This window comes from Physeter macrocephalus, chromosome 16, assembly GCF_002837175.3.
Source record: "Physeter macrocephalus isolate SW-GA chromosome 16, ASM283717v5, whole genome shotgun sequence".
Classification (NCBI taxonomy): domain Eukaryota; kingdom Metazoa; phylum Chordata; class Mammalia; order Artiodactyla; family Physeteridae; genus Physeter; species Physeter macrocephalus.
The window spans coordinates 38,938,999-38,961,685 of record NC_041229.1 but is presented as its reverse complement, the minus strand read 5'-3'; the positions used below and the strand labels follow the sequence as shown (position 1 = coordinate 38,961,685).

General features: G+C 44.5%; 1 protein-coding gene across 4 annotated transcripts in view; it reads left to right on the top strand.

The window, feature by feature from the left end:
- Positions 1 to 22,687, top strand: part of AMOTL1 (angiomotin like 1) — a 106,520-nt gene that overhangs the window by 41,175 nt on the left and 42,658 nt on the right. For all 4 annotated transcript variants that reach the window (XM_007115115.4, XM_055078760.1, XM_055078759.1 and 1 more), the window contains 2 exons: positions 14,101 to 14,392; positions 22,027 to 22,171. In XM_007115115.4, coding sequence (XP_007115177.1) covers positions 14,101 to 14,392; positions 22,027 to 22,171 — 437 coding nt within the window. The remainder of the gene's footprint in view (positions 1 to 14,100; positions 14,393 to 22,026; positions 22,172 to 22,687) is intronic.

Genomic DNA, 22,687 nt, shown 5'->3' with positions numbered 1-22,687 from the left:
GTGACTCACAGCTGTAGGGCTTAGGGAGAGCTTCACAGAGGACGTGACTTTTGAGTTGGGTCTTGAAGAATAAATAAGAGTTGTGGGGTAGAGGTGAAGTAGCAGTAGGTACTATGCAGGGGAGATGCCATTTCTTCAGACAAAAAGCTTTGGAGGTTTTGTCTGGCATGAGCTGCAATAATGCAGAGCACTGGTGGGGTAAGAAGTAGCAGAAGATGTGTTTGGACAGGGAAGATGAGACCAGTTGGTGAAGGTCTTTGTCATACTAAAGAGTCCAGAATTTATCCCTAAACAGTTAGGAGAACCAGTGTTTCTCAGTAGATACTATGTTGATGTTTACTAGGCTGACTTCAATGGCAGCAAAGGATGAATTAGAGGAAGGGGATACTGGAGGCCAGGGGGGCCTCAGGGACCGGGTCAATTGTCCAAATAAGACTTGGTGAGGGTGGCCTAGGTTTGAGGCCATAGGTATAGGGGAGCCTTATATGCTAAGAGAAATAGAATTGACATCATTTAATGATTGATTAGCTGTGGACGTTGAGGAATAATAGGGCAGCTGGAAATAAGGCAACTGGAAAACAGACTCTCAGGAGAGAAACTGGGTCTGGAGATACGCATTTGGGAATCGCCAGCATTTAGATGTCTCTGAGCTTGATCTGCTCAGGGAGAGCATGGGGCATGGGAAGAGAAGACAAGTGGCCACTGCCTATCATGGATATGTCTTCATTCTCACCAAAGGCTTTATTCATCTGTTTCTAAATCAAATGAGCTGAGATTTCCCTGTGCCACCCCAATGGCAGTGTGCAGGACATACTTTGGCTGCACATCTTGCAAAAAGGGAGTGACCGGGCCTTGGCAGAGAGAGTGAGCTGGCTGATCGGCCTGCCACTTACTTCCCAGCTGCTGACACATTTCCCTGCGTGCGGTGGGGGATGGCAGCTGTGAAGCACTATACCAACCTTTAGGCCCCTGACAGACAGCAGAACTCAGTGGGCACAGTCTGACCCCACTGGGGAATCAAGATGGGGCCTGGGAGGGCTCTCCTTCTTACCCTTTTATGGTTCCTTAAGCCAGGGAGAAATTTAAACTTAAAAACTAACAGGTTTGAAGAAGGAAAAGAAATCTTCAAATCTCCAGTTTTTAGAACATTGATTTGTCAGAGTTAAATAATCCATGATGTTTATCCCAGAATCATATCAGAGTTTGGTTTGTGATAGTTCACATTTGTTTAAGTCAGCCTCTAGAGCCTGATGGAAAGTGAAAATGTCCCCAGACGAAGTCTCCTTCCTTCTGCTTGGCTTTATTCGTTGTTAAATGGCAATGCATGAAATGGATCATTTTGCTTTTTGTCATTTGGCGGTAGATGTGCTGTGAGTGGGAGACACAGTAAGGTGAGGAGAGAAGCTCTTCCTGGAGGGCCACCCAGTTATTGGTGGGCGGTGTCATTTGTCTCAAAGTTATGACATCAAAAAGAAGAAGAAATGTATGAAGGATTTGACCTGATTGCCAGGCTTGACAGCTGGGTCCACATGACACATCAAAATGTCCCAGAAGACGGAACAGACAGGCCATTGAGGCTGGGCCGCAGAGCTACAAGGCGCCTTTGTGAGCCTGGCCACGCCTAGCCAGCCTGACTCCAGCAGTGCAGCCTTTGGCCGACAGGGTAAACAAAGTTGCGTCCACACCAGCCCTGCTTCAGACACCTTCAGTGTGGCCTGAGCTCCAAGGGTTGGATCTGAAGTTCAGCAGTGTGTGATGTTCAAGTTATCTTTGACCCACGAGAAGAGCAGGGCTCCTTTTAATTTCACTGACACATTCCCTTATGCTTAATAGGTTATCAGTTTGTCATTAATAGTGATGGTTTGGGAAGCCGCAGGCTGTTGGGTCAATACATCATAGATTCCTCTGAGTCAGAGAGGCCTCTGACTGAGATTACTGGGTCCACGTCCGGGCCGCGTGCTGCAAAAACGGCCTCAGTATGTTGTGAATGTTCAGTGCTCTGATCCAACCCATCAGGCTGTCGAGACTTCAGTTCTTTTTGCCTAGAGGTGGAAAGGTCCAAAGAGCATAGAGCTTAAGATAAGATGAGGAAGAGCTTGGAGTTCTTTTGCCTTCATTACTGAGTCACCATAGCTTACAAATTCTCTCACCTGCTCTGATCTGCTAACGATGGGAGATGTGGTGGGTTATGGGCTCCTTTTGTGGGAAACCCCATGGAGAGACCACCAGTCAAGGTGTACTTGACTTGCACACCTTGGCCTTTTTTGTGAGCATGCTAGTGAGACTGGGGAGATGGAGGGACTAGGGCGACCTGGCCCTACTGAGGTGGCTGGTGGGGACCTCCAGGGACCATGAGTGGCCATGGATAGAGACTCTGGTTTTGTTCCTGCCCCATCTTCCGTTTCCTTCAACCTGAAAGTGGAAATGGATATAAATAAGGACAAGGTGAGAATTGGACAGGTTGTTCTACGGAGAATTAGGCTTTAAAAAAAATAAAGAAAAGGAAGAATTTTGATATTAACTCTGACACATTTTGTGGAAACAGCACTTCTAAGAGTTGTGACTTGGCTTACGCAGTCTGTACCGTTAATGGAAGTGAATGCACGAATGAATACCAGTGGATGATCTGATTTTCATCAAAGCAGTTTGGAGCACATTTGTCAAACGTATGTTTGTTTTCCAAAGAAATCTGTCCATATTTCCAAAAGTGGAAACTAAAGATGCTAAAAAATTATTTAAAGTATCCTACTTTCTTAATACAACCACTGTTAACATTTTTCCTGTACAAATTAATTTTTTCACATGTTGTAATCATAGATTTTATTCCGTTTAGTATCTTAGCTCTTTTTAGATAGTATTATATTACAAGTTTTTTCTACAATGTTTGTTTTCATAACCATCCTTTCTATTGCTGCATAATATTTCATAAATTATATCATTTACATCTTTTTCTCTATAAATAGTGTAGAGACCATCATCATGCACATCGAATTTTCCATATTTTGGTTTACTTCTTTAGGCATCATTATTTAGAAATGAAATTATTGGGTAAATTTTAGTTAAATATTTAATGACTTCTGATACCAGATAACTTTATGAAAATATTATAGTGCCTGTTTCACTGCCCTATGACCAACATTAGTCATTATAATTACAAAAACTTTGCTAATGTAATAGGCAAATTGTGTTAATTTTTAATTATCATTTGCAATTATTAGCTTGGTTAATCTGGGGGTGTGTGTGTATTTGACTAGTTAGATTGATTTGATTTTGAAAATTGGCCCTTGGTATTTTTGTGTTCATATGATCTGTATGTTTTCATGGCTTCAGAATAAACTAAAACCTGTTTTCTCTAATACTTGCTCTGATTTTCCATTTTCTGGAACTCCATCTCCACCCTTCTCAGGTAACAATGGAACAGAGGCAGTGGTAGCCTAGGCCTCTGAGTGCCTGCTGTCTGCCAGGCCCAGTGTGGGTCATCCTCCTCCATCTTCACAACAGTTCTCAGGGATGGATACTCTGAATATCCCCATTTTATGATATGGGGATTTATGATATGATAAAAAACTTAGGCTGAGAGAGAGAGGTTAAAGTAACTTAGTCACGGGCACCAGATTGGAAGTGCGGGAGCCGGGGTGCAGCCCTGGACCTCTCTGCCACACAGTGCCTCTCCCATGAGTGTAAACGCTCAACCACTGCCAAAGATTTCCGGTTTTATTTGGTGTCACTTAGCCGGTGAATTTCTAATCAGATTTATATGTCACACCTGATGTCCAGCCTGTGTTCTGCCACCCTGTTGCTTTCAGGAGGACCAGGATCCCCTTTCTCTCCAGATACCTCGGAAGACTTAGGAACACACTGAACCTTGCTGACAGCTGTAGGCTGTGAGCTTCGGCTGTCTTTGGTTTGCTTTCATTTGGAGGTCGGGGACTGTGAAGCAGTATACCAGCAGTATATGGTGTTGTTTGCTTTAGCCTGTGTTTAGCAGAATGTTTCAGTTATGGAAGATGATAAGTACTCTTTTAGTGATTTTTATGATTTTTTATGTTTCAGGCAGTATCAGAAAAAGACTAAAAACGACTTCTGTCAATGAAAGGCATTCTCTTTCTGCCTGTCCATTACCTTTTCTGCCCTTTATCTTGGCTGAATCTTGCCTTTCAGCGTATGGGGTTTGATTTACTAGCCTCCCAGAAGCAGAGGGAAGAGTGGTAACTGTTTATTGATAGTTTATTCATCTATGAATGTATTCATTTTATTCTTGGTGTGTAGTTAGATACTATAAAAGCAAGGAGTGGTGGCATTTGACCCAGCCCTTCTGTCCTGGGCTGATACAAGCATCTTCTTACATGATGACATCAGAGCCAGCGGTGCCGTGGATCCCCTTCCACAGAGCACATTTGTTCCTTCTCTTCACAAGCCAGCATCACCACCACCATCCTTCCCATCAGTGCAAGGGGCTCGCGGTTTCCTCCACTAATGGAGGGACCCTATAGTGTGACTGGTCTCCCAAATCACTCATGTTTTCCTTTAAAAAATGCCCTGTACATTTTCCCCTAGATAAACCTGGTGTGGTTTTATTTAGCATAGAGTCAAAGTTCCTGATGCTCTCTGGGAACATGTCAAAAGACAGTGCAGGGAGGGAGCAAAGAGGACACAGCCCTGGGGCACACGTGGCGAATTAGAGAGAGAGAAAGCCTCTCCCCAAGAACCCACATCGATCCAACAGTGCAGCCAGAATGCAGTTTACAACGTGAACAAGCATAAAGATACGGGCTAGGGACTTCCCTGGTGGCGCAGCGTTTGGGAATCCGCCTGCCAATGCAGGGGACACGGGTTCGATCCCTGGTCCGGGAAGATCCCACATGCTGCGGAGCATCTAAGCCCGTGCGCCACAACTACTGAGCCTGTGCTCTAGAGCCCGCGAGCCACAACTACTGAAGCCCACATGCCTAGAGCCCGTGCTCCGCAACGAGAAGCCACTGCAATGAGAAGCCTGCATACCACAACGAAGAGTAGCCCCCGCTCTCTGCAACTAGAGAAAGCCCTCGCAGCAACGAAGACCCAATGCAGCCAAAAATAAATAAATAAATTTATATTTAAAAAAAAAAGATACGGGCTAAAGAGCAGGTCTTACTCTGGGTGGGCGTGAGGTCTGGAATGTGCTGTAGTACAAGAAAGAAATGCTTGATGGTCCAGTCTTACTCTGAGTTGGAAACGGCTGGAGGAGGAAGGAGGATTTTTGGAGTAAGTGTGTTTCCAAAGTGCTGATTTGCAGTTTAGACAGTTATGAAAATGAATTGCTATGTGGCATCAAAATGTGAGCTAGACCCAAGGCTATTGGGTTAACAACTATGCGTTGCTCTTAACAAAAGTGAGGCCAGGGAGTGTTATTTAAATTCCACCAGCTAAACGTGTGTTTTGAATACCAGCATTAAAACTCAGGAGTTTGTACAATTTTTAAGCAGAATTATGGCTGGATGAGCCAAATAAAATGCCCTGTTTATTGTGAGAAGCAACTCTGCAGTGTGGGAATTTCAAAAGGCTAGGGTCAAGTTCAGGTTACTTTCTCAGGAAATCTAACACAGTTCCAGCAGCAATGCATTAACTGAGTGGCTTCTACAAACAAGAGGATTATCCATAGGCATCCTGCATAGCAATACTTTTGATATTAGCTTACCCAAGACCCTAGTCTCACTTTGAACATTTATGAGTCTCGTGTCTGCACCACCAAAGGGATCCAGGTGGGAAGGCTGTGGGTTTGGGGAAAGAAGATTTGAGGGGTTTTGAGTCCTGGCTCTCCCACTTTGTAGCAAATTGAGTAAGTTCTCAGAGACTCAGTTTCCTTATCTGCAACTTGTTACAGCTGATTTTTCCTAAAACTAACTGATTTTCTTCCTTACATAAGTGAAACATGTTCATTGTAGAAAATCTAGAAATATGGATAACTCCCACTTCCTCCACTCCCTAAAAAAAAAAAGGAAGGAAAATAGAAATTACCTGCAGTCCCATTATCCAGCCGTAACCATTGTTAAATACTCCGTTCACTGTTGCTTTGAGGGTTAGAAAATTATAAGAAAATACTCTAAGTTGGAAATCTCTAGGTAAATAAGAGGTATTTTTATTGAGTGAGAAGTCTTAAAATTTGAACCTCTTCACAGCCAAGAAGCCCTTTATTATTTTCATCTCATTTTAAAATTCTTTTATTTTATTTGCTTTCTCTGATTATTAGAATAACAGTGCTGATTTTTTTGGCTTATCTTTATTTTCTAATTTTTCTCATGTTTTGGCTTATCTTTATTTTCTAATTTTTCTCTTTTTTCTATAACATATATTACTTAGTGAAATTTTTTTTGAATAGCTGTCCGTGTTCATTGTAGAAATTGTATAAAGAACAGAAAAATATGAAGAGTGAAAAGAAATCCCTAATTTCATCACCTAGAGATAGTCATTCTGACCTTTTGTCATAGTTCCTTCTAGTCATTTCTCTATATATTATTTTTCACTCAGGTGAAATCCTAATATGTATCATATCTTGAGAATTTTAAAGAATCTTTGCTTAGAGGCTCAGTAAACATTCATTGAACTGAATTGTTAATGTTGATAAATGGAAAAAAGTTGTTTTGATTTTACTTCTCTACTAATAAGTTTGCTTTGGGAAATGTATTTAGTTAGCTGTTTGCATTTTCTCTTTTGAATTACTTGATCATATCCTTCATCTGTTTATCCATTGATGTTTCTTTTCCTGTTGTGTTTTGGACAATTTTTGTCAGTCACACAAGCCATATTTATTAAATGTTAGCATGATGGCCTAACTGTAGATAAATATATAGTTTAATATATTGAATATAGCTTGCTGATCACCATTGATGCTTGGGGATCTGGGGACAGTAGAGTGGGGACTGCTAGTCTGTTTTGTTTTGGTTTTTTTGTGGTACGCGGGCCTCTCACTGTTGTGGCCTCTCCCATTGCGGAGCACAGGCTCCGGACGCGCAGGCTCAGCGGCCATGGCTCACGGGCCCAGCCGCTCTGCGGCATGTGGGATCTTCCTGGACCGGGGCACGAACCCGTGTCCCCTGCATCGGCAGGCGGACTCTCAACCACTGCGCCACCAGGGAAGCCCCTGCTAGTCTGTTTGCATGAATTGTTCTGTTGCTCACTGATTTATGGAATTGTCTCCAAAATGAGACCTTTTGGTGTACATGCAATGTGGACTAGAGCAGTGCTGAACAATAGAAATATAATGTGAGGAGGGGAAGGAGGGGTGGGGTAAATTGGGAGATTGGGATTGACACATACACACTACTATATATAAGACAGATAACCAATAAGGACCTACTGTGTAGCACAGGGAACTCTCCTCAATACTCTGTAATGACCTATATGGGAAAAGAATCTAAAAGAATCAGTGTATAACTGATTCACTTTGCTGTACAGCAGAAACGAACACAACACTGTAAATCAAGTACACACCAATAAAAATTTAAAAATAATAAAATGGCTAAATTAAAAAAAAACATTGACATCCTTAAAAAAAAGAAATATAATGTGGGTCACATATCTAAAATTTTTCTTGCAGCCACATTTTTAAAAGGTTAAACAGGTGAAATTAATTTAAAAACATGTTTTAGTCAACCCATTTTTAAAAATTGAAGTATAGTTGATTTACAATGTTGTGTTAGTTTCTGCTGTACAGCAAAATGATTCAGTTATACATACATATATACATTCTTTAAAAATGTTTTTTTCTATTATGGTTTATCACAGGATATTGAATATAGTACCCTGTGCTATACAGTAGGACCTTGTTGTTTACCTATTTTATATATAGTAGTTTGTATCTGCTAATTCCAAACTCCTAATTTATACCTCCCTGCCTTCCCCTTTGGTAACCGTAAGTTTGTTTTCTATGTCTGTGAGTCTATTTCTGTTTTGTCAATAAGTTCATTTGTACCATTTTTTAAGATTCTAGATATAAGTGATGTCATATGATATTTGTCTTTGTCTGACTTACTTCACTTAGTATGATAATCTCTAGGTCCATCCATATTGCTGCCAATGGCATTATTTCTTTCTTTTGTATGGCTGAGTAATATTCTATTGTGCTTATATACCACATCTTCTTTATCCATTCATCTGTCAATGAACACTTAGGTTGCTTCCATATTTTGGCTATTGTAAGTAGTGCTGCTATGAATATTGGAGTGCATGTGTCTTTTCCAAATATATGCCCAGGAGTAGAATTGCTGGATCATATGGTAACTCTAGTTGTAGTTTTTTAAGGCACCTCCATACAGTTAGTTAATCCATTTAAAAACATATTTTTAGATACATGTTTTAGTTAACCCATTATATGCAAAATATTATGATTTCAACAGGTAATCAACATAAAAAACTATTAATGAGGTGTTTTACATTTTTTGTACTGTCTTCAAATTTTGATGTGCCTTTTATACTTCCTGCACATCTCAGTTCAGATGAGACACATGTCAGGTGTTTGGTAACCACATGTGGTTTGTGGCTACTATTTTGGACAGCACAGGTCTAGAAGAAAGTGAGAATCTGTGTTCGAGAGAGAGTGTCCTGACGTGTACAGGCATCACCTTTATACTTTTGTTCTGCATTGCATTGCAAGAAAAGAGTTCAGAAATGGAAGATTCTATGGTGCTAGCATTTGCTTTTATTCCTTGTTGAAGCTTTAGTGTTAGGGACTGGGATTCTCAACACATAGTGTTTGAAGAGGAAGCGACACCCAAGGGTGCATTTGTCCCTTGCCTTTCTCCTAACACCCGTTAGCAGTGTGTGATAATAGCAGAGGCTAGCAGTTATTAAGTATCAATAGTTTCCTAATGATAGACACTATGTGCAGTGCTTTATATGCATTATCTCATCTAATTCTGACAACAACTCTTAAGGTAGATACTGTTATTATCACCATTTAAAGGTGACGAAGAAGTTAAAAACTTGCCCATGGTTACTTGGCTAGAAAGAAGCAGGGAAAAGAGACCCCATATTAAGGAACAGTGCTCTCCTGTACCAGCATGGGGCAAAAGCCCTGGTGTGGTGGAAGTATGCGGGTTCCAACCCCCAGTTCATAGCCCATTGTTTTGCTTTATAAAGACTGAGATCTCTGGTTTGTGATCCTCTGAGCCTTAGTTTGCATACTTTAAAAATAGAATAATAATATATGGTGGGAGAGCAGGGAATGCCCAAGCTTGTGAGAATGAAATGACGGTGGATGTAAAGTGCTATTCATGGCACATTTAGTACAGGTATAATGTAAACACATACATTTAAACAAGCTTATTTATGAAGGCTTATTGTATGCAGAGAGAAGCAAATGGACTGTTGATTAGCTGTCTCCAATGACCTTGTTTCCCCAGTCCAAATAACATTGTCACTCCAGTTTTGAGCTGCATTTTGTGACCACTCAATGCATGAGAACGGCAGTGACGTGGAGCTATGTTATTATATTGGCAATGTCATGATTGGAGATTCTACCTATATTATCCAGAACAAATCTAAATACCAGAGGTCTCTTCCTTAATAAAACAATGTTGAAGGTTGAGTCAGTCTTTGAAAGTTCATCAAGCATATATGGTCTCCTAACTTGCTCTTGGGTTCAGGGGCCAAATCAATTGACAAAAATGTACTGGGTACCAACTTAGTATAAGTCATGATTTTCTACCCTCAAAAAGACATGCATGCTAATAATTAGGGAGAATAATACACACATGCATAAAAAATTAAATAATATTGTATTTAAAAATTCAAGAGAAGGTAGGTTGTCAGGTGTGTGACTCGGGCAAGGTTGTAAGTTTGGAAGCAAGAAGCGAGTGCAGATTCTGGGGTCAGGCTATGCCTGGCATGGTCCAAGTCACTGACGATGGAAGACCAGCCTGCACGACTTCCCAGTATGACCCCCTATTTTGTCTCTTAGATGTGGCTCTTTAAATGCTCCTTGATTCTTGTTTCTCATACATCACTGTGGGCTTGGGGCAAAAAGGCTTTTTCAGCCCTGCTCAGACATATTTAAATAACTGGTCAGTTCAGTGGCACGTGGGAAGAGGTCACTTTCTGTGGTGTCCCCAGGCTCATTTGGTTCCTTGAGAAAGGAGCAGGACCTGTTGGTGGTCCTGCCTTGGTTTGTGTGAGGATTAAGCAAGGTGATGAAATGTGCTGCCTGGCAGGTGGCATAGACCCTCAATAAATGTGAGTTGAATGCTCTCTGTAGAAGGGGCATTAACCTATGAAAGATAATAATGTTGAAGGTAAGTAACAGTCCAAGAGAACAACTCAGGGGCAGGTTTCTAGCCTTCATGCTTCCCCCGAGGTGGCTCAAGCCTACAGAAAGCTGTGATGCTGTGGTTAGGATGTGAGCCATGGATGTGGTGGTGGCTCAGACTCAGGAACTCGGGAGCAGAGGACAAAGGGTGGCTGCCTTCCCTCCCTGCTTTCACCTGGTCTGTTCAGGGAAAGGTTGAACTTCAAGGACTCTGAAATTGAAAAGCCTGGGCTTTGATCTCCTTTATGTTTCTATTATCTCTGTTCCATTTTGCAGGTTACTTACCATCCTGTGCCTTGTGTTCTCATCTAAATACAGAGACTTGACAATGATGCCTGTTTTATAAGGCAATCATAAAGGTCAAAATGAGATGATGCATGTAGTGGTGCATACCACAGTGACTGGTATGTAAAAAGTGCCCAGTAAATGTTAGCCATAACAGAAAAAAATTATTGGACTGCTCATGAAAGCCACACTCAGGGCTAGGCTCTGGAATATAGATGATAATAATCACAATAATGGTGATAATAGCTAACATTTGTCCACTGCTTAATTTGTGCCTGGCTTTATACATATTAACTCCTTAAGTCCTTTAACAATAAGCCAAGTGGTGGATGGTCCCAGGAGACACATGATGTCAAGTAACCTAGCTCTCTGCCTTCACTTTCTAACAGGGGGAGTAGGCTCACAAATAGAAGATTGTGGCATAGAATTCTATTCACAAGTAGTTTCTCAATAAATGTTGGTTCCCTTCTCCTCTTTTTCCCTTTTCTCTGTGTCCCCATTATGAGGAAGGGTTTATCCTGATGGTGGCTGATCAGTAGCGTTATCTTTGGAAGCTGGGGATAGCTTGTTTCATAGCACTGGTGTGATCGTGACATTCTCCTGCCCTCCCCCACCATTCTTTCCTCTTCATTTACCCTCAGCCAGATTTGCCTTGTACAGACCTTTGAGCCTACCAGCCCCAGCTGGCTGAGCAGCGAAGCCACGGAACAGAGGTTTGCTCTCCTGGCTGAGCGTCGTCCATTGTAATACGGTGCTTCTTGAATGTGTAACCGAGTTATTTTGTGAGGCCAGTGTTCTCTATTTAATAAACGCCTTCCCATTTTGAAAAACCCATTCTTTCTGTCTCCAAGCTTGGCAGACACCCTTTTCCTGCATTGCCACTCAGGTAACTCGTCACTGTCGTGGATGGCTTAGGCTGGCATTATGAAAAACCTCCCTTTTTGTTATATAAAGGCAAAGGATGACCGAGAAGATAAGCCCATCACTGACTGTGAGTTCCAAATCCCAGAGCCCAATAAATGTTAAAAGGTAGAAGCCCCAGCCTGAAGCTGCCTGGGTCAAAGGCAAGCCCGGATGCCTCATCTGTGCCCACTTCAGCTCCAAGGAGACGCGCCATGCTTGTCGTTTGCGTTGGATGAAGTGAGAAGGGAGAACGGAGGAGGTAGGGGTGGGTGTCTGCCTTTGAATTGAGGCCGTGTAATTTGTGGCATTTTGTCTCTTGCCAAGGTAACCTCTCTCCATGAAAATTGCACCGTAGTATTTAGCCAGCCTGCGGGAATGCACGTACTCACTAAGGATCTATGGTTTTCTGGGTCCACAACTGATAGGCGTTCCTGTGATCTGGGGTGAAAGTTGGACGTTGTGAAGAGCAGCCAAGGGCATCTCACTCTCGCTATGGAGTTGGACTTTGTACACACAGACCTCCTCATACACTCGGGGCGACACATATTCACATACACTTCAGTGCGGAAGGGGCACAAATTCATCAGAATGCAGAAATGTTTTATTTCATAACGGCCAGATAGTTAAGTATTCAATAATAGGTGCGGAGAGGGAGGGAGGGGGAAGGGTTTACACTTCCCCATCGACAGCACTCCTTTCTGAAATCTGAGACACTTAAGGAATAAAGAACCCCATTGAGCTCCATGGTTCTCTACCTTGACTTGGGGAACTTAGATCCCAGCTATTTTAACATGAAATGGATGGGGCGCCTAGATCGAAGGCATAAGGAAATCTAGTTGGGAACTCTCTCCTAAGCCCCGGTGGAGTGCTCTGACATTGGTTACCAGAGCAGAGCTTGTGGTTAGTCACTCTGGTGGGATCTGCTGGGTTCCTTTTGAGGTCATCTTTAGGAGTAACTGCATCTCCATGTAGGGAGGGCTAAGGTGACCGTTGTCAACTTTTCTGCTAGAGTTTGACATTTAGCTGCCAGGAGGCAGCATTCAGAGGATGCTTAAAATGCCCTAAGAGATACTTAACAAAATGAGAGACGTGGAGGCTGACAGGGTCCAAAAACATTCCAGCAAATATACTCAAAAGGAAATATAAGGCCAGATGAGCTCCCGAGAAAAAGTGTAGTAGCTCTGAGAGTTTTGGCCACATGTAATGGGAAGTGGCACAGGAAACTGTTACAGAGTAGAAGGATCTCAACCCCTTGATATAGAAAGTGGATGATTTGCAGCCTGCTGATAATTCTTAGCACCCCAGTTCCCAGACTGAGACCTAAAGGTTGAAGGGGACAGCAAGAACACCATTTTTCCCAAGTCTGCAGAAGAGCGACAGCCGTGGTTGGAAAACTAGAGGCCAAGACTGTCTTTGCTGTTTATACCTATAGAAGTTGTTGTTAGGAGCCCTTGGCTTAGGCTGAAAGAAAATACAATGATTCTTATGAAACAGGTTAACAGAATCGCGAGGAGGGGATCGGTAGGGAGGGGCCACCGAAGGTGGAAATTCAAGTAAAGGAGCTAGTACCCAGCATTTGAACCATCAAGGGACACCTCTGTGTGTTCTTTTTAACCTGGTTAAAATCAGACTTTTGATCCTCACACCTCCTTATCTCAGCAAATCAGAACACACAAAGCTTGTTCCTTCCCTAAGACTTTCCCATTTCATTAAGTGGTACCCCTGTCCATTTGTGTGGACCCCAGAATCTAGGAGTAATTTAAAATTTTTTCTCACTTTCTCTCTCCCCATACCTAATATAAATAAAACATACCCCAGATCCATGTACTGTTTCTTTTCTGCTGCTACCCTCTGAGCCTTCGTTAGGTCTCACCTTGACCACACCCAGGCCTCCTCACTGGGCACCTTTGGTCCATCCTTGCCAACGTACACCCCATCTACACGCCACTCAGAGTGGAAGCAGCTCCCCCACTGGCCCCCCTTCACACTCTAAGGGAAGGGCTGGCCTTGGCTCACAAAGACCCTCGCCCGTCCCACTGGCCTTATCTTGTGCTGGCTGGGCTCTGCATCGACTTGCTTTCTTGCAGTTGATCTCCTCTAAGTCCTGCCTTAAGCCTCACTCGCAGGTGACTCCTCCACCTGGAACACTTTGCCCACATCTCTACCCCCTGCCCCCAACCACTTTTTCCTCCTTGTCTGTCAACAGACTTCAACTCAAGCGTCCACCCCTGACCTCTCAGTATGACCTAGCCACTCAGTCATTCCCTATCCCTGTCGCCCTGATTCTTTGGAGAGGGCTCATTACTTTTCAATACCTGGCCTTGTGTGTTTATCGGGTGATGGTGTGCCCGTCTCTCTCCCTGAGAATGTAAGCTTCGTGAGAGCAGGGACCTTGTCTGTCTGGTCCACTCTTTCCTCAGTGACCAGAGCAGTGCTGATTCCGATGGGGAGAGTACATTAAATATCTGTGGGATGGAGGGTTGAAGCTGCTTCAGTCAACCTAGCTCGGACCGTGCGTCAGTGACGACCCCTGGCAGTAGAAACCATCCATAGTGCCCGTGTGGTTGGGCTTCCCTCCTCTCCCGACCATGGCCCTGGGGTCTGACTGCTGGTCTTCTGTTCCCTTGCAGCCGCCCCTGCCAGCTTCCTTTCCCGTCAACGGTGCAGCAGCACAGCCCGATGTCCTCCCAGAACTCCTCCGTCAGCGGGCCGCTGCACTCGGTGTCCCTGCCGCCTCCACCTCCGATGACCCTGGCAGCCTCGCAACCCACGCCGGCCGCCTCCCCCAGCCAGCAGCTTGGTCCGGATGCATTTGCGATCGTGGAGCGAGCCCAGCAGATGGTGGAGATCCTAACGGAGGAGAACCGGGTGCTGCACCAGGAACTTCAGGGTTATTACGACAACACCGACAAGCTCCACAAGGTACCGGACCTCCCTAGGGGAAGAGAGGGAGAAAGTATTCTGGAAGGGGAACACACACAATTCCTTACCTGCCCATGGGGGGTTGATTCCCTGACTCACTGGCCAAAGTTTAACTAGACCCCTTTTTATGCCAGGCACCGAGCAAGGCTTTAGGGAGACAAAAATAAATATGCCACGGTGCCTGCCTTGGAGGAGCTTATAGTCCAAAAGGGGCAGAGTTGCCTAAGTTAAACCTGCAGTAGGATGTCAAGAGGCTGCAGGAGGGGCAGCAGAGGTGCCCCTGGACCTGAGACTCAGAGGCTGCGTAGCATTTCCCCAGATGGACAGTGTGGAAAAGGGGACACCGAGAGTAACACAAAGCAGTGAGTTGAGAGAGACAGGTTTTTCCTTTCAACCTGGGATCTCAGACAGGAACCTTGTGATTGCCATGTTGGTTTCTTTAGCTGGTTTCTGCAAAAAGCAGCGATGTCTCAGCACTGAGGGCAGAATACAGGTTACTGCGTGCTCTCCTTATGCTTATGACTTAACAGGTGGAGAGATGCTACGTAATTCCAGCCTGTGTCATTGTCGTGGGAATATTAGGATGTACGGCAGCCTGCATTCTTAGGGCTTTACGCTGAAAGCCAAAGTCAGCAGGAAGACATCCAGTGAGAGTGAAATCACAGGCAGTGATTTCATGATGACCCACATGCCAGCACCTGAAATGCTGCAGGTAGAAAGGAAGAGGTGAAGGGCAAAAGTCATAGGATCTTTTTTTTTTTTTTTTTTATTAAGCAATGTTTTTTTGTTTTTTAAAATTTTATTTATTTATTTATTTTTAACATCTTCATTGGGGTATAATTGCTTTACAATGTTGTGTTAGTTTCTGCTATATAACAAAGTGAATCAGCTATATATATACATATATACATATGTGTATATATATGTATACATATACATATATACACATAGATATACATATATATGTATATCATAGATATACATATATATGGGGATACATATATATGGGGACATAGATATACATATATATATGTATATGTATATCATATATATACATATATATGGAGATACATATATCCCCTCCCTCTTGCGTCTCCCTCCCACCCTCCCTATCCCACCCAGTCATAGGATCTTTTCAGGCAGCAGAGCCCCAGGGCACTCGAGTTTCCTTTCTGGAAGCAAGGAGGCATGTGTGGTAGAAGGCATCTCATAAGAGTCTGGGTGCATGCTCTGTCCTGGGCAGTCAGGGGCTTTTGTAAAGAGAAAGGGTGAGAATGTAAACTCACCCGGCTACAGAAGCATCGCCACTTGGTTCTGTGTAACAGGACATGCTCCTGGCTGGCCCATGGTGTTCACTGTGCAGTGTTGATCTCTCAGTTAAGCCTGGACTTTCTGCTGGTCCAGGGGTCAGAACAGTCAGCCCCTGTGGTTCCCTGAGGGCTGGCGGCCGTCAGCTGGGAGCAGTGGGTGGAATGGTGCAAACATTCACAGACAGGACCTGCCCCAGCTCATTTGTGCAGAGCTGCCACCGAGAGGGTCTGGAGCTCCCTGGAGTCAAGACCAGGCTTGGCCCGGAGAAGTCTGGCTGCCTTTATTGGAGGGGAACAAATGAGGGCCGGGAACCAGCGGCTGCCTAAGGATGGCGGCCTCACTCCCAGACTCAGCTGTACCCTTAGAAGTTGGGAAACACGTGCTGGCTCCTGGCCTTGGCTGGAAGTCACTGCTTAGGCCCAGGCTTGCCTCTGATGCTTCCTGGGGCAACTTCTTTCCTGGTACAGTCTGAAAATTGGGAAGGGCCAACTCAGCATTTTCTGGGAAATCAGTCATTTTTTTTCTTCTCCCTGATGAGGCCCTATGGCAGACGCTTTCAGGAGCCGTGCAGACTCACCTGAGTGCAGAGTATGGTTCTGTCTTTTCCATGGATATTTTTGAACAGTTGCAGGGAGGATGCATAAATTGTGAGGTCTTGTTATTCTTTGTTGACTTTTTATGAAGAGACACTTTTTTATTGGCCTGTAACATACATCTTTTTTTTTTTTTTTTTTTTTTTTGGCCGTGCGTCATGTGGGATCTTAGTTCCCCGACCAGGGTTTGAACCTGCGCCCCCGGCGTTGGGTGCATGGCATTTTAACCGCTGGACCACCAGGGAAGTCCCCTATACATCTATTTCTTGATGTTGATGCCCATTTCTATTTTGAAAACCAAAATCAGCCTCCCAGTACTCATTTTCCCTGCACAGGGGATGACTCTTAAACTTTGTGACCAAAAGCATTTTGATGACTTAAGGAGAAAAATCAAAAGCTGTGTCCTTTCTGGATTCCCAGACTCCTTCAGTCCCTTGAATGTTATGAATGGTTCTATAAATATTATATTTCATTAACCTGTCATATGTCGAACCGGCATTATCAATTTGAAAACTCAGGTTTTGATGGATACTTGCCATATTTATCACTAAGTTCTGCAGCTCTTCTCAGCAGCTAGGGCCAAGAGACAGAGAGCGGCATGAAATCATGACTTGACAGTTGAAGGCTTGTGTTCCCGAGGTCATCCTAGTCCAGGCCTCACTGCTCTGCTGTGTCTCAGCAGCTGCTTATTTAAGCCTCAGGTCTAGGGAGAGGCCTGTCCAATGAGGTGACTTTACTCCTTGGGGATGATGACCCCCACTTTGGGTGGAACCACAGTGCTGCACCGTAGGATGTGGCTGCCCTGTGCCGGCAGGAACATCCAACCTAGAATCCTTCCTCACAGCTTCAGGAGCACTCTCAGAGATTCATCGTCAGGGCAGAACCAAAAATAGATGAATTTTTAATTGCAGTGCTTAGCCTGTGTGCACTAAGCCAGGAACACAGCAGGAAACAACGACTAAACTCAGAGGCTGCCAAAGTACTGCCTGGAAATGAAGACCTGTTTCCAGAGAGGCACAAGGCGATGATTATCCCTGTTAGTATTGGAATGATGGCTGGGGACCCCCAGAAAGAGCAGTGGTTTTTCATTATTTCCTTTTGGGCACTCATTTTGCTTCTTTTTCCTCCCAGTTTCCCTGAAACATAGTTCATGGATGGAATTTCCAGCTGGACCAGACTATGAGCTGGTTGGCCTCAGAAGCCATCAGGGTGGAGATGGACGTTTGAAGGGAAAGGGCGCCATGTTTACCGTTCCCCCGAGCTTGCTTTAGCAAAGACCCTCTTCTTTTGTCAGCGAAACAGTGGTAGCTGTGATTGGGCAGTCTGAGGCTTGGATGGCAGGCCTGTCTTCGATTCTGTAGGTCCCTGAGCTGTGCATGTGAAGGTGTCAGGGAACAAGCCAGTTTCTAGAGCTGGGAAGGGCTGAGATTTTCTCCAGACACTTTTTTGGGCATTTGCTTCATGGCAGCAATGCCAGTGAAAGCTGTGTGAGGCTTTCCCCTCTGCTCATAGTTTTGTTTCTGGGCCAGGGAGTGCTTCTCCATGTGATTGCAGGGGATCTTGCAAGCCTGGCCTAAGAGCTTCCTGATGTCTAGGCTGGAAGGGAGGATGGGAGCTGTGGAGGCAAACCCAGTATCCTCTTCACACGATCATCCTCAAGACTCTGAACTGGCCCAGATGTCTGTATATCAAAGGCAGCCTGTCCACCTCCCTTCACTTGTAACACACATCAAGGGGAACTTAAGATGTTCTGGAGCTGCCGATGTGAAGAAGAGGGTGTGGTTCTCCTTCTGAAGGAGTGTGCAGTCAGAAACTGTAGAGCTTTAGACTAAAAATTATTAAAATGATTCTAGTCCAGTTTCCCACCCCTTAGAAACCCTTGCTTCATGTCTCCGAAAAGAAGTTGTTCATTTTTTACTTGAATGTTGCTAGAAAAGAGAAGCTCACTACTGGGTAGACTTTTGGGAAAGGTAGTTAGGAAATTCTTCCATGTGTTGAATCACAGTCTCACCTCATTAACTTGCTGCATTTAGTCGTAGTTCTGTCCTCTCCGGTCACACTGAAGGAGACTCATCTGTCTCCACCACGACAGGTATCGCTTCTTACAGGAAATACATTGTCCAGAACTATGACCCTTGCCCTTTCTCTCTTGGTAGCTACAAGCACATAACCCTGTCCCAGTTCCTGTCTGCCTGAGTATCTGAGATGGTAAACTATGCTGTCTTGGGGACGCTGCAGTTTCCCTTTATAGCGTGCGGACAGAAGTTCTTTTCATGAAAGGAAAGAATCCACAACCAGGTGTAGTTTTATCGATATGTCCAAGTCTGTCTTTAGGAGTTATAAATATAAAGATTGAGTAAACAGTCAGTACTTTTGTCATAAGAAGGCACAGGTCTGGGGCTGTAGGGACTGTTTCTGCCCTCAAGTAGCTGACAGTCAAATCAGAGACACAGAATGCATCAGAATTCCAGGCAGGTGAATACAACAGATGAAAGTATGTGAAATCCGATGGAGGGAAGTTCCTATGGGTGGCCTAGTTGAGGAAGGCATCCTAGTTGCCCTGGGCTTGAAGCATAAGCACTGTCTCACGGTCGACACCTCAGGGTTTTTGGTGCCCTCAGCTTCCTTGGGGACTAGGTGATGCCTTCGGTCTCGATGGGAATGGTCCAACTGTCCAAAAACAAAGGCCACCTTTTACAGATGGAATTAGCGTAGAAATGGTGGTATGTTTTGGAGCCATCTCTTTTGAAAACAAAATTGAAAGGAAGGAGCATAATTTGCGGTAGGACTGTGGACAGGATTCAGGACCTGCCGTTCTTTCTGCTGCCACATGACCAATCATTCATGATATCTTTGCAAGAGATAGAAAGGCCTCGTAGAAATGAGGGGACTGTGGAACAACCAACTCTGCTATGAGGAGGCCTTTGGGAACATGCCCTGGAGCCGAAGGGAGCCTTGGTGTTGGGCCCCTCCCTGGTTGGAGGCCTCTTCACAGATGTGTCCTGGCTCCGTCTGTAACCTCCGGGGCATTGACCACATTCGGTCTCCTTCTTTAAGTTTCTGGGTTCCTGGCTGCAATGGCACACCTGGCGTCAGTCTCTCTCCTGGGTTCTCCTGCCTCGCCTTCTCCTGCAGTCTCAGTGCTCCCATCCTTGGCCCTCTGATCTTCTGTTGATCTCCCTAAGTGATCTCACTTTGTGACTTCATCTGTCATCTATGCACAGTGAAACAACTGCCCACCTGACTTTCAGACCTGTCTCTTTCCTGCTAACTGTTCTGCAGGCACTTCAGACACGGTAGCTCCAAAACCAGACTTTTGGTTTTGGTAAACCTGTTTCTCTTATCATTTATCTTGGTTAAGTCTTGTTACTCTGTCTTCTAAGCTATGAATGTCTGTGATTTCTTTCTCCCTTACCGTCCAGACCAGTCACGGAGACCTATTGATTCTCCTCTTCAGTGTCTTTGGAATTTGCCCTTTTAGTTATCTGGGTTCATGCCCTTGTGCTGTCATTAAACTGTTTATGTTCGCTTCTTACCTGGACTCCTTTCTCCTGCCTTCTCTCCCTACACCCACCCCGCAACCCCATCCTTTAATATGATCTCCATAAAACCTCACGTGCGATTTATGCTGCTGTCCCCTCCCCAAGCTCTCCCCGCTCCACAATTACCTTTGCCCGCAGAGTCCTTCCTTACGGCGCTTGGTCCTGCCACTTGCCCCTTGCTGTCATCCCCAGATGACCTGTTGTGTCAGAGACATGCACTTTCCTTCGTGGCTGTCTTGGCTCATGCCCTGTCTTCTGCCGAGAATGCCAAAGCCCTTTGGTCTTTTCTTTTCTGCTTGTCAAATTCGTGTTCATCCCTCAGGACTCATTTTATTTATTTATTTATTTACTTACTTATTTATTTATTTTTTTGCGGTACGCGGGCCTCTCGCTGCTGTGGCCTCTCCCGTTGCGGAGCACAGGCTCTGGACGCGCAGAATCAGCGGCCATGGCTCACGGGCCCAGCCGCTCCGCGGCATGTGGGATGTTCCCGGACCGGGGCACGAACCCGTGTCCCCTGCATCGGCAGGCGGACTCTCAACCACTGCGCCACCAGGGAAGCCCAGGACTCATTTTAAATGGCATTTTCTCTGAAATCTTTTTTAAAGAAACCCCTTCTCACCCCTGCAAAATTAATAACTTTGTCTCTAGGCTACCATAGCATTAAATCACCACACCCCTTGTCACATTGCACTGTAGAAGCATGTGTATCTGCATACAGGCCAGCTCTAGGCTGTGAGACCCTAAAGACCAGGAATTGTCTTATATCTGTTTCCTCGGCACCCAGACACATAGTAAGTGTGCAATAGGTATCTGTTAGGGTATGTATTACTTATAGGAGTCTCAGCAGGGACTTTTTGATATGGGCAGTTGGAGTTCCGGCAGTCGGGGCGTCTGCCTTATGGTGACATAGCTCTCCATGGAGGGTCCAAAACACGGTGCAGGTCTCTTGGTGCCCAGGGAGGGACGCTAATGTTCTCAACCCTGCCACTTCGCCTCTGATTCCAACTTTTGGTAGACAGGTTTGCAGGTACTCTTTACCCTTTCTCCTGCATTTATGTTTTACAACAATAAAATGGGATTTATTAATTTCTACTTTAAAACGTGCTGTTATGTTAGACTCCTGTTATATCAGTTATAGCTACTTGTTATAGATTTATATATGCCGTAGATTAAAGGCTTTCCCAGTTACAGCTCTTGATTTCGTGAAATATAAAAAAAAAAAAAAATTGGTTTTTATCCCATGTCTTTCAACTCCTACATATAAAGAGGTTTTCTATGGTTTACAGTTAGATACAAATCCATTAGTCCTTTATATAGATAATTTCATAGACAAAGGGATAACAAGGCTAAGCGATGAAACCTCTCTTTGTGTGGATTTTATGTTCCTTTGGGGATGGGTAGGAGGGTCTCAGGAGAGCACTGTACTTGGAGTCAGGAAATTAGGGTTCTACTTGTGATCCTTTAGTTTTCCTGTACTTTAATATTTTCATCACATTAACTAGGAAAAATAATAATAGTTATAAATTGCCATACTTAATATAAGTGGTTTACGTTTATTTTATGTTTATTTTTTTTTAAACATTATATTTTATTTTATTTTATTTTTTGGCTGTATTGGGTCTTTGTTGATGCACGCGGACTTTCTCTAGTTGCATCAAGTGGGGACTACTCTTCGTTGCAGCACGCGGGCTTCTAATTATGGTGGCTTCTCTTGTTGTGGAGCACAGGCTCTAGGCACACAGGCTTCAGTAGTTGTGGCACATGGCTTAGTAGTTGTGGCTCACAGGCTTAGTTGCTCTGCACCAATTGGGATCTTCCCGGACCAGAGCTCAAACTGTGTCCCCTGCATTGGCAGGTGGACTCTTAACCACTGCGCCACCAGGGAAGTCCTAAGTTATGTTTAAATTCACCCCTTCCTGATATTTGTACCAAGAGACTATTACCAGGTGACATCTGATGGTCCCACCAGACTTGTGAGTCTGCAATTCACAGGATCCTAACGTGGCCCTGGGAGACAGATGGGGGGGTGGTGAAGTCGGTTGCAGGATTTGGTAGACAAACTTAAGACACAGAAAGGCTGCATTGAAGATACAGCCTTCACAGCCAGAGCATCCAAGAATCAGCATAGCTAAGGTATGGGTGGGAATGTCAGAAGTCTCACTTTCGTGCTGCTTCTTTCTTTCAGTTTGAAAAAGAACTTCAGAGAATCTCGGAAGCCTATGAGAGCCTGGTCAAGTCTACCACCAAGCGAGAGTCGCTGGATAAGGCGATGAGAAACAAACTCGAAGGCGAGATTCGAAGGCTCCATGATTTCAACAGAGACCTCCGAGGCATGTCAAGTTCACTCATGTTTTCTCTACCCTAAACGCCCCGTGTTGCTGACAGCTTGACTTCAGGTCCAAGTTATGTTACATAACCTTGTAAATCCCAACCCCCTGGGAAAGGGGCACCAGAGAGCAGAAGTGTTCTTTTCATGTTGTAGGTTGTAGGTTGCAGCACTGAGCCTGAGAGGTGACAACCTCTATGCACGAGTCCCTGACAGGGAGGGAGTATGTGTGCAGCTCCTTCTTGCTTTAAAAGTACTTAACATGACTCATGTTGTGAATGGGAATGTCTGAAAAGACCAATGTTCCATGCACAACCTTTGCCACATCAAGCTGAGGCATTTAGTTGCATTCTTTGAAAGCCAACAGTTAACCCCTGCTTGGTATATAGTGTAGAAGGCAGAGTTAGACACATGTCCCTCTTGGAGAAAAAAAAAGCCCACAGTTGTGAAAAGAGTAGATATATATCAACTTCCTGAAAGCTAGGGGCCCCCTGTTACAGGATCTTGGCAACCTCCAACA